At 29.6% G+C, this 13722-nt stretch overlaps 1 protein-coding gene across 3 annotated transcripts in view; it reads right to left on the reverse strand.

Annotated features, from left to right (window-relative positions):
• Positions 1–2669: 2669 nt before the first annotated feature.
• Positions 2670–13722, reverse strand: part of LOC113397395 (tyrosine-protein phosphatase Lar-like) — a 109916-nt gene continuing 98863 nt past the window's right edge. The window contains exons 5-8 of one of the 3 annotated variants that reach the window (XM_026635715.2): positions 11178–11271; positions 6504–6631; positions 5087–5255; positions 2670–3503 (exon numbers count right to left, since the gene is read on the reverse strand). In XM_026635715.2, the coding sequence (XP_026491500.1) occupies positions 3403–3503; positions 5087–5255; positions 6504–6631; positions 11178–11271 (492 nt within the window). In that variant the 3' untranslated portion in view covers positions 2670–3402. Of the gene's footprint in view, positions 3531–5086; positions 5256–6503; positions 6632–11177; positions 11272–13722 lie in introns of all 3 variants that reach the window. The other 2 variants (XM_026635714.2, XM_026635713.2) reach the window with 2 other exon arrangements.

A 13722-nucleotide genomic window follows, 5' to 3' on the forward strand; every position in this document is an offset into this window, starting at 1 on the left:
TCACGTCTGTTTTCTTTGTCTTCTTAATTAATTGTCGAAAATTTAAGACTCTGAAAATGAACTTGAAATTACGGAATTAATATTTGATATATAAAATTATTAAGAATTTTCTTAGAAAATAATAAATGTTTTTTGATTGATCTTTCAAAGTAATTATTTTATCGTTACGTATTATTTTACCATAAGTATATAATTATCTTAAGAGTAAAAACATAAACAAAATGAAATATTTATGAGATTAAGATAATTTGTGTACATTAAATATTTAAAAAGAATTCTAGGGTAAAAGATTTTTTTGTAAATTTATCAATCTAAAATAAATCAATAACCAGTAAAATGCTTCCACTGATGATATGATTTGAAGTTTATTCTAACGCGTGATAAATTATAAACTCATTTTATCCATATGAAAACTCAGTGGGATTAAACCCGAAGTCTTTAATTAAAAATAACTCTTTCCCTGTCCTGTGTATCGCATATGATTCATGCTTATTGTTTAACTCATGTTTAACTACCGACTCATCTATTCGGGCAGATAACCTGTTAACATGTTCAAGCCATACCTCAGCTCAAATGAATATATACATTTACATACAAATATTAAAATTAACTTAAGTACTTACCTATGACTATACTAACATTAGATATATAGAAAATATTTAATTCATAGATTAGGCCAACATATTTACCGATGACAACACGCGCCATATTAGCTTAAAGTCTGTAACGTCATTTTTGACATATTAGTTTTTTATTCTAACAATGTCAAGGTATTATCTAGCTGAACCTAATTTTCTATTTTTCGGATCAACGTATGTAATATTTATGTTACTAATGAATAACGATCGACTATAATACATAAGTATATCATATGGCTTTTAATAATCCGCAAAATAAACAAAACATAATACTAACATCGCACATATGTTTTTATACATAGACGTAAAAACTTTCCACCGATTCTTTCTTTCATAGAAGACACTGTGACCCCATACAAGGTTAGACCATTTAATATCAGCAAATTCTTTACAACTCCTAGCTACACTAAAATTTGTTTCCAAAATGTTAATGAACCTAGTTATGATTCATAGACGGAGTGTAATTTAAAAAGTTTTGATGAACGTTTCAAATCAAGCTGTAAAAAAACACGATTTTTTTTTAACTTTTTTATTTCTTTATAATGTTTATTATAGATGTAATTTATTTCGTGCACATTGCACAATCAAGTATCATAATACATACAACGAATATTTATACTATTGTTATTTGTATACAATAATAAACTTTTCACGTAATAACTTGTTTTAGTTATCGAGATCTGTCACATAACCTACTGAGAATAAATATTTCAATGAAATATTTCCCTCGGAATTTATACACAAAGATGACTCATCAAAATCTATCGGACAACATGTAAATGATTATATATACAATTATAATTACTTTGACTTTAAATAAATAGAATATTTTAGTATTAATTTAATGACAGCATCTGTCTTGAAAGCACTTCGAAACCTCAAACTAGAAATGAGGATGTTTTTCAAAACGTGTTAGGACGGGGACTTGTGCTCTGAAGTTATAGTTACAAAGAATAGGATTTTGTATTATTCTGTCCAGATTGAAGAAAATAATTATATCACTCAGAGCGTTTTCACAATATCCGATTCGATATTGGACGCTGATACGTCGGATGGCAAAACATATTAAATACTATTATTTTACATCCGTTACTATTTTGCATTACACCATTATGTTTTATATTATGCAATTCTATCTGACCTCTTTTAATTTCCAGTATCATCGTAACTGGTTGTCGTCTAGGTCTTTAACAATATATCATCGGCTAATGTAAAAACGCTCACCTAACCAAAGGAAATATCACGATTATATATGAGTTTACAGATTGCTTTAAACAAAATAATGTAATATTTATTTAAACTGTAAAATTTATATTTTTTTCCTATATTATTACTAAAAAATTAACCTAGTTAATTTCTAATAATATGTTTAATTACACAGACTATACACAGGTCAATATTTTGAATAAAAATACAGTTCTAATTAATAGAAAATTCTAAATTCAGAAGTTTGGTCAGGATTAAAATTGGCTGCCAAATAAAGGAATTAAACGAAAATCGAGAATTATTTTGTTAAATCTTAAATTTTTCCATTAAGAATTAAAAAGAAAGGATTATATAAAAAAATATAGAAACTTAAGTCCTGATTTAAAGTTTGTAGATTTATAAAGTTCATTGTGTATAGTTTTTATAAATATACAAATACTACAAAGTTCTGCTCGAAATAAATTAATATTTAAGTTATTTCTTAAAAATATTTTTGGACCTGTATAAAGTCTTTTTTTATACATAGTATTTACAACATTATTTTAATCCACAGAATAACAGCTAAAATATAAGATACTTACAATTTTACACATCTTATTTGAGAGTAAAGCTAGATAGAATGATTCGTATTTCTTTACTCATTATATATACAGTCCTTGTATGTCCTAAACATTTGTTTTAATATAGTATTGTCAGCTGTTTTTATCATTCCTGTTTTAAATCTTTTGCGTCTCACATATTTATTTCATCTCTAATCGGTTAACGTCACTTCGCATTTCTCAATTTTTATAAAAACAAGATATATATTTAAAAAGAAAAACCAGATTAAAGCAATAATTTTAATTACTTAAACAACCTATCTACATTCGAACCGTAAGCAGAGACATATAAACATTAGAAAAAAAAACATAGCTGTCTCATACTTTATAATTAAAATAAATACGTTAATCTTAAAATACATAATATATACAGCTCTATAAGAAACAAGCATCTCTACTTGCTCAGATTAGATTCATTAAATTTTATATAGTATATAACACAACCCACACTATAAAATAGCACAACTATTCTGCTGCTTATATTGATATTGATATTTATATTTAAAATGATCACGCAAGTATTACAAGATACAACTATAAGAATATCATTGACATTATTACGACTAATGCCTTCAGTGTCATTCTGTAAGAACATACTTCGAATTTCACTAGTGATATATCACGATTCATGATACGCAATTTTGATACATGTGTCTTTTGAATTAAGTGTTATTATATTTATAGTCAATAACTCTTATTACTTTTTGGCGTTTGGCGTTCGTACGATGCGTAAAATTTCGAGTACGTTCTTAGAAAATAACTCTACTTGTCTATAGAATTAAACTTTTGTTTTATTTAGAGCCAGATCATTCATTTTGCGTGGTCACATTACCAAAGTGTTAAAAAGTTAAAGATTTTTAAATATAAAATCATGGTAATCGTCTAATTATCACAAGCATCATTATAAACAGCGAAATAGATCGGAATTCTATTTACACGGATACGTATGTTTGTATGTGTCAAGATAATGCTAAGAAAATACTCGTTGCCAATACGATGCAATGGGTTGACGTCGGTGCAAAAGCTTGACCTCCTCGCTGCATCGCTGCTGGGTACTCACCTGACAAAGGGAAAATCGAATTTGCTTCTTTGGCAAAAATTAAAACTGTTCTCAACAATAGCATTGCCGATTGAACATCGAATTAATTCATTTTCTATATTTAACCAATCATAATTAAGGTAACATGTTAAATTTGCTAATTATACTGTGTATTTATAATATGAGTTTTTGATAAAATTTAATGGCAGGGCCGATGTTACCATAATATGTTATGTTAGTATGACGAATACTAAGAAGTATTTATTTATATAATATCATGACGTAGCTATTACTTAAAAAATTGAATATATGATTTCTGTTATTTTAATTTTGGCATCTTATACAAAATTTGGAATCAAAGTATATTAGCCTAAAATTATATAATGGAAAAACCAAAATTGCACGAAACCGAAAAAAAATCTACTTATTGCAAAATCTCAAAGTAAAACGAAGAAATAAATATATATATATATAGAGGTACAATATAAGTCTTTTGTTTTTTTATAATTGCAATTAAACGACACTGAGTAAGATGCATTTCGTAAAAAGATATCAACAATTATTGAAACGAATTTATTAAAAATTGACTCAATTAGGTTTTCTTCTCAAGTTTTATATCAAGGTTTCACGCTTGATTGGCGGGAAAAGTTTTTGGACTAATTTGATGTTTTTTTAGGTTTCTATAGCATCTTTACAACTAACAAGAATATAATAATAATTAGTTACTGAAATGAGGCGACATTTATTATTCGATCATTAAGAACTCTGTTGCTCCGTTTCACGAGTTGTGCAATATAAATGAGTCGTGAAAAGGATCACTATTAAATAAAATCTAGAAAGAGTGTTTCTTGAATTTGAATTGTATTGTATTAATAAATATTAAGTTTAATTAATTTTTAATGTTCAATGAGTATTGCGAAGATAGAACCAAATTACAGCACAGTTGTTTATAAATATCAATCAGCTCGCTGTTTGAATTCGCAATTTATTTCTTTGATTCATGGATGTCGTTGTTTTAATGGTAACAGCAGGTTGGATTTTATTCCGTCCTGGGATTTAAAATTTCTTCTTCGTTATCTTTGGGACGTAATTTATCAAGGAAATTGGGTTCTACCTAATAGATTGCATTGTCATGAGCTTTAGATATTATAATATTTTTCACAACTGATTAGTCTAGTGAATTATATTATTGAATTCTACTGAGTACAATTATACAAAAGAGAGATAGAAATTATTGCCATCTCTATTACTCACAGTTATATTTTTTGGAATTTTTATTCTTTATAATTATACGCTTACATTTATTAAGCTGTCATTATAATGTGACATCATATTATTATAATTTGAAGAGACATTTTGCTTTGTAGCTGACTGTATATTAAAGTTTAAAAAAAAATACTATAAATAAATAGCGATATATGTAAATATAATTATCATAAACTCATTTTTATAAGGAACACTTCTTTATATAACTTAATTTTATAAGGTGCCCATAAATTATTTATAAATTAGATATAGTATTTGATTCTATATTCGAAATGAATAAATTAAGTCTCGAGTTAAATTAGACTTTGTCTTATTTAGTAATGAGAAATGGAACTCACCATTCAGTACGTGTACCACGACGCTCTTGGATTGAGCGTTGCTCGGATTACACTGATAGTTCCCTGAGTCTGAGGGTCTCGCTTGCTGGATGAGCAGGAATGAGGTAGTCGTTTCACCTTTCTCTGTCACTACAGAGACACCACCCCTTGGCGAATCATAGCTTATTATCTGTGTAAAAAATACAAGAGATTTACAATAGATCTCCTTCCAACTTGCTTCGGCATATTACAGTTCGTCAGTGTTTGCATAACCAAAAGTATGCTTTCTATATCTTCAATCTCATTATTATTTGAAAGGGCAAATTCAATTGGAAATAGTATTTTTTTAATGACAGGCACTACCTCTGTCATTAAAAATAAGGTCTGCTTCAGGCCTAACGTTTTTACTGGCATTTCGTGGCATGGGAGCTTAAGAAATATCATCTCCCAGACTTCCGCAACGGACAGACTGCTACTATGAAATTCTCGACATAAAAAACTCAATAAAAATGTATTGGCTGGACCCGAGGCCTGATCCCAAGGTATCGGTATTCTTTATTCATTTCTTGTATGTATTGCTACTCGACTAGATATTCCAATGTTCGTATTTAGGAAACTATTCGAGCTTCAGATTATAAAACAAGAGGCAGATGATGCGTGCAAACCATCGTTGTGAAGCACTAACGGCAGATATAAAATAAAAAGTGATTACAAATTCTCGGTAGAGCGAAAGGAAACGTCAAATATAAATAAAATTAAAATGCCGACGCTTTTGACGTTTTAACAAAACTGTAAACAGGAACGCGCTACCAGGAATTTGTATTCGTTTTTGTTACTTTACTTCAAGGTTCCGCACGCCCTTCTATTTACTTTTTCTTATAATCTGAGGGGGGAGCATTGATTTATCGTATCAAAACAATTGCCCTGATGCATCTAGATTATGGTAATCATTGAAAGAGAAAAACGCTATAAGCTTATATTTCTGATCTTCAAAACAACTAATTACATTCTCCTAAGTGTCTAATTTTCGCTACCAATAAGATCTCTAGTAGTTCGATTAACATATTTTAGTTGAAGTAGCCCGAAAATGGCTGAACACGAATGAGCTCACTCTCGCCTTGTCTCGGCATCCCTCGCTATGGCTCGCCACCTCTCGTGTGTCCATATTTTGCGTCAAAGTTTATTCATTGTGTGCTCTCAAGCCTTTCGCCATCGGCCTTCGGCGATTGTATTTATCACAAATTGACAAATCTATATATGAAACTCTATATTTAAACATAACTTGTGTACAAAAAAAGGTTGATTGTATATATTAACTTCAGATTCAAATGATATTTTTATATTAAGAAAATAAAAATCAATTCAAATTTCGAATATTTCTTAATAAATTTGTGTATAAAATATAAATATATGTGTATATAATTAAAGTATAACTTACCGCATCGTTATGGTTCCAGAATATGTAGGCGGGCGGTTCGGGAGAGTAGAGCACCACGCATGTTAAGTTGATAGTGCTGCCCCGATCGATATACAGGTCTGGACCGCCTATTATTTCCGTTGTTGGTTCTGAAATTTTAATATAGGTCAGAAACCTGAAAACTCTTAGCTTATCTAATAAATCTTACAATAATCATATGATTGTTAAATACAGTTAACATGTTACAGAGCCTTATATTTTTAGTATTTTATCTATTTGTAATTACACGAACAGATTCACAAATAATAGTAATAGGAAATAATAAATCTTTTTCCAAATCAAATAGAGTAGGTTTTGGCTTGCATTAAAATATGGATATTTTTAGTATCTCAGAAATATACTGCAAAAATCATCATTCCACATTAAATATACATACAAACAGTATAACATCCCCTGCTAATAATTCTCAACTATCCAGTTACTTCTATATTCCGCGAGATAATGAAAATATAAAAAGCTGTGCCGTTGTAAGAAATTAATTTCAACGGAGACGTTTTTTACAATACTCTCGGGCGGTCGCCTCCGCGGACTTTTATTACTTAATAATAAACGCCTAGCGATAAACATCGTTAATGTCGGCAATGTTTTACATCAAGATATTAATTTATAAATTTGAATAGCGTTGAAGTTTATATTTTTTGACGTTTTTAATTCTTAATTCAAAATTAAGCTTGCTATAAAAATGCTTAAAATAATTGTTCTTTAAAGATAGATAAATTTGGCATACCCACGGGTAAAAAATTATTCGTAGTTCATTCACACCTAAATATTATTTCAAATAATAAGGTATTATATAAATACTGCTTTCTGCCCACAGTTTCACCCGTATGTGGAGGGGTGGTTTGTGCTAATATGCTGTGATTGAAGAAACATCCACCCATTATCTTAATTGTAAAAAAATTAGATCATAATATTTTTTTTATTCATAGATTACAATGTAAGTATTAAGGAATCTGATATACGAGTAAAATCAAATATCGAGAAAGGCTACTGAAGATGCGAAGAGTTTGTTCATTCCATGAACTGCAACGTTAGGGATATTACATCTGCCATAAATTTCAAATGCGTTACCCGTAAGACATTAATTGTTATGTCCCTTGTGCCTGTAATTACGCTGGCTTACTCAATGTCCCTCTAATTACCTCGACATCGAAACACGATAACAAATAGCTCCAGTGAATATACGAAGCCGAGATTCATAATTAGTTTACGAAGAATACATATTATTATTATTGTGGATATGAGTTATCTTGTCTTTTATATGTCTACGTGTCTGCTTCTGCAAGGCGTTTATAGTGGAATCCATTGTTTGGAAATGAAAATTATTATTTATTAACTAGCCAATACTCTATACGTATTGCAATTTCCAATAGACCTGACACGCCACCATTGTACTTTAATGCTGAAGGCTATAAACCGTCATGCAAGTTCAACGTCAAATTTATAAAGTGTAACTGCCTTTGACCATATCATAATTTATAGACTTAACTTTGATTTACCTTTAATAGGCTTACAAAATATTAATATAACAGTTAAATTATATTATTTTGTCCATTCGTACCTAATACTATTTATAACAGGGTTGGATGGGCCGTTATATGGCTTTTGGCTGAAACTCATGGGTTTTAATCCAAACAAGATCAATTAATTTTTTTCTTTTTTATGGCATTGGTTGGCGGACGAGCATATGGGCCACCTGACGGTAAGTGATCACCACCGCCCATAGACAAAGGTGCTGTAAGAAATATTAAACTTTCCTTACATCACCTATGCACCATCAACCTTGGGAACTAAGATGTTATGTCCCTTGTGCCTGTGATTACACTGGCTCACTCACCCGTCTAACCGGAACACAACAATACAGAGTACTGTTATTTGTATATATTTTATTGAATTTTCATGCGCAAGTAGTGTTTATAATTCATCCCATGAGGACATGTATGGGATGAAATCTAAAACACGTATGCTAGCTGCAAGCAATCGTGGTTGTCAAAGTTGCAAGCCTTCTCTTATACGGAAGAGGTGGTCTTTGCACAACAAATATTACTAGCGTTTCTAGCTTTACCATTTTGGTAAAAAGGTGAGGTATTCGTTTAGTAAAATGACGAATGATGAAACAGATTTTTGATAATATCAAAAGTTTTATAAAAATATAAATAATAAAAAACAATATGTCAACAAAGTGTCAAATTAAATTTGATTCTTTAAGCGTGTCAATAAAAAACGAAGTTTGGAAACGATATTTTTCTTTGAACCGTGCGTGTCTTTAATATGCCGCACATAATTAAACTTGTTCAAACGTAAACATTTTAGTACCCACTAACTCGAGGAGGCTCGTGACGGGGCTTACTTTGGAATAACTTTTTAACGAAATTCAGCTTTGAATGTTGGTTTATGATACTTCAGTTTTCTTCTGTGAAAAGTTGTGAAACAGTTAATTACATTATGAGGTATTTTATTTCTATCGTTATTTTTTGATGGACCTTTATATAATTCGAAGCAGGCTTATCGGCCTGGATTATACTGTTCTTTAACAGTTATAATATTTCAATTCATTTCTTACTGCTCTATGAGAAAGTACTATACAATTACGTTGGTTATTTTGTAATGTTCAGACTACGAGCGATGCAATCTTATCAATTTAGTTGCATTCAAGGTCAAATTTGAGTGTGTGTGCAACAAATTCTCATCAAACTCTCATCACGCACACTAAAATTAAACACGATTTATTTTTAAATCCTCATATATCTATGAGAGACTTTTTTCCCGTCCAGTGCCATTTTATAGATCATCAATAATTTAAACAACAATTACATACAGACCAGATAAAACTCACGTATAATTCCAATTGGATGTAAATTTTATCAATATTTCTTTTATTACAATATTTTTCTTTTTTCATTTCGAAAATAATATATCCGTTCTGAAAGCTTGATTTTCGTTACTACATTTCCAATAGATCGTCCCACATAAAATAATTTAATTCAGATAAAATTTACAGAAAAAGTTGCATAACGAAAATGACTGTCCAATTAAAATTTACATTTTGCAAAACGCTGCAATTTTAAAATGCCACCACGAATAAATCTTTAACGCTGGGTCATAATTTATGTTCCACTATCATACTTTCGATGCAGATTAAAAAATATATATATTACAAGAAATTGTTCTTTTTCGATTTCTTGTTATATTTTTGATCATTATAATTTTAAAAAAAATAAATGATGGACGGAAAAAATTTAGAATTTTTTCGCATAACATTCTTCATACAAATTTACCTTGAAAATTACATCGCAATTTTTTTGACGTTTGAAAATTTAATTGCCTCAAGCAGAGTTGACCTAAAATGAAGAGCTTCATAATTGGACTTCCAAGTTATCTTGAAAATTAAAACGTAGTCGTTTATATTTAGAATTATATACTTTTTTAAATATCATATATATATATATATATATATATATATATATATATATATATATGTAATGTGAAAATAGGTGTTGTACTATATGGTAATGTCAATCATGGTAAATCCACTTGATAGGTTGATCCACTTTCTGCCAGCCCATCTGGGTAAGTTCGGCTAGGTTCATCGTAGATTCTACCACCAAGCAGCAGTACTTAGTATTGTTGTGAATCGGTTTGAAGAATGAGCCAGTGTAACTACAGACACAAGGGACATAATATCTAAGCTCCAAAGTGTGGGGGCGCATTGGCAACGTAAAGAACAATTAAACTTCTTACGGTGCTAATGTCAATAGGCGTCAATGACCACTTACCATCAAATGGCCCATTTGTTCGTCAATCAATCAACGACAAAAAAATACACATACATTTATTTTAACTTATATAAAAAAAAATATCTTAATTGTATTCAAATTTTATAAATAAATAAGCCACTGTAAAGTTACATGCCTTGATTAAATATAAATTACATGCCTTGATTATCAATGCAGCTGCAGTTGATGTTATTAACATTGTTGAATTAAACCAATCAACTATATATAGCATATTCTAATGGCGGAAGAAGAACATGTTCAATGCAATTTGCTAATGGCTCTGCGAGTGCTGTAGTATAATACTATTCACTACAAATAGATTATGATTAACATATATTTAAAAAAGAAACCTCTTTAACATAACTACTTATATACTACTAATTCCACTAAAATTAAAGTTGATAGTTTGCGATAACAACTTCGCTGGCATTCAAAACGCCATTTTGTTTAAGAATCTGCAATGAATATCACAGATAATTTTAGATTTGTATCAATTGTGAATGTAATGAATGCAAAATGCAGATCATGAACTTTTTTGTTATTATAATTCTTCTTATCATCGGAATGGGCTACTGTGTTCTCGTTTAACGTTTAAAGATAAAACTAGAACTGTATGAGAATCAGAACTGTACAAAGTAACAGAGCGTTGGATACTCCTAATACTTTAATTATACGCATGCAGGTTTTCTCACGATACTTTCCTTCACTGCTGATCATAAGATGAATTATAAACACAAATTAACCTAAAGAAAATTCAGTAGTCGTTGGTCGGTTAAGAGACACGCCTTCTAACCACTCAGCGATCTCAACACCAAAATATAAAATGAGATTTGTAACCAATAAAATAAAGTTAACTTACCAACGACGTTTAGGTGTATAAAATGGCTCATATGTGGGGTCGTTGAAATTTGACACTCGTAGATACCAGAATCTCTGTGTTGTGGGTATTTTATCTGAAACAAAAACAAATGTCGAAACATAAAAGTAATTCATGATAAATTTCTGACTGTTATTCATCATCATCATCATCCTCCTGCCCTTATCCCAATTTTACTTGCGGTCGGCGCAGCATGGCTTCTTCTTCCATACTTCTCTGTCGGACGTCATCTCACTAGTAATTTCTGACTGTTATTATTGATAGTATTATAAGTACTGGATTCAAAATAAATTCTTAAAAAAATATCCAATAATTGAATCATATATTTTACTAGATTTTTTATCTTCTTTATAATTGTGTGCGTTAAACATTTTACGTACACATACACATACAATAACAAAAAATAACCCCCACTTTAAGTGTCAAGTATCATTGCAAATATGTTTGATTTCGTATCAAAATTTTATTATATTATTTTGTATTAATGTTTGTGTACAGCTTTATTAAATTACTTAACTTAGGTATATCACAACACAAAAATCACCAATTTACCTCAGACGCATCGATTTTTAATTTACTGTAGTATTTGTATGTGTATAATAAATATCTTTGAAAGTCTATAAACAAAAGAATTAGTTTCACTACAATTTACTGGCATCTCTTACAGATCACGTAAAATACTAATGTTTTAAGTAAAGTGGTGATAAAGGTTTATCGACTTTTTCATGTCTTTACCGCATTAACTTTACGGAACTGTTGATGTGAAAAAATAAAGTTTCGCTATTTTAAAGTAATGAAAATAATAATAAGAATGAAAGGCATTTTATGATCGTGATTCATCATCATCATCGTTATATTTCCCCTATTTTATTATTTGTGCAGGGTAGCATGTAGGCTACATGAAAAATGGATTTGGAAGACTTTTACGACCGACAGCGTGCCTGACGACTGATTCGAAATTCTTAAGATATTTCCTTACTGCTGAAATTAATGTTATATCTACAATCCAAGATTGAAATAATGTGTCCTAATACCGAAATTTAACTGTTATATTATAACTGAATCCTTTTTCATTTGAGCGATTCTTCGATCTCAGGTGATCCTGTGACTAACATTAAAATATTTAAATCGCTCACTTATAAAATTTTCGATATTCATTAAATATTATTTCTGTCAATGGTGATTTCTTCAGACACTGTAATGCAGATCTCCGTCAGTTTAGACTTTATTTATACAAAATATGAAATACTAAAACTAAAATATTTGATTACGTAGTGAATTTAATTTTAATTCAATATCCATCTTTTATTATACGACCAAAGAAACTATGGATGGATTGTGTGAAAGACGATATGGTTAGAAAGAATGCTACTTGTGAGATGACGTCCGACAGAGAAGTATGCAAGAAGAAGACATGCTACGCCGACCCCAAGTAAAATTGGGATAAGGGCAGGAGGATGATGATGAGTCATCTTTTATTATACAATGTGAAAAAAATAAAATGCTTTATTTTACGTACTAATTTAAAGATACTCGAATAATTCTTGCCATAACAGAACCCGAACCAGCTGTATACTATTAAATAATTAATTAGAACATTCACATGTCAGTATACAAATAATACCCTCGGTTATTGATTGTCAAAAATCTACCAGACAGGCTCACATATCGCTGTCTCTATTTTTAGACACACTTAGCCTCAATAATTAGGTCACAGCTGACGGGGTTACTAAGGTTAAGCCAACAAACATAACCTTTTCGTCTTCACAAAAAATTTAATACAGTTTCTAGTCTCTTACTTGAAAAATTATCTCTTTCTTAAGAAAGTCTACAAAAATTCGGCTATTAAAAAATTAAAGCAATATTTTTATTCGTTTGATTGTTATAAGCACTAAAATGTAACTTAATAATTTCCACGAAATAAAAACCGTTTTGATTCAAAATTTTATTTTCACATCACACAAAGAACATTATTCATATGTTAAGCTTTTGTATTGCGGAAAATTTAAAAGCAGTTTTAAAATTTCAATGAAATGGTAAAGAAGAATAATCGTATCATATATTTTTGAAAGTAAATGTTGTTTAAATAACATAAAAATATAAACAATGGATAATAAATTAATGCTATTATTTTTATATATCTGAATATAAATCATTGTCAGCTGCAATATTATATTTTGAATAGTACTAGTTAATTTATTATTGATTTCGTTTGACCAAAAAAAATGTTCTCTAAATCTTTCAAATTAAAATAAATTTCAAAGCAATATAAACATTTTTATTGTGTAAATAAAAACTTTCATATAACATTTGTTTGCATCAGTTCCATATTTGTAAAAATATACGTTAGTTATATTACTTTAATTATGATACAAATACGACTTATAACTTAAGACATTTTATAAAAATTTTAGCTTAAGACATATTCAAAAAAAATGTAGCTCAATTAGTTGTGCGAAACTATTATCAAATTTAGCTGGAATAAGTAATTTATTGAACATACACACCTAATACGGCAAATAAATCA

Source organism: Vanessa tameamea, chromosome 3, assembly GCF_037043105.1.
Source record: "Vanessa tameamea isolate UH-Manoa-2023 chromosome 3, ilVanTame1 primary haplotype, whole genome shotgun sequence".
Classification (NCBI taxonomy): Eukaryota; Metazoa; Arthropoda; class Insecta; order Lepidoptera; family Nymphalidae; genus Vanessa; species Vanessa tameamea.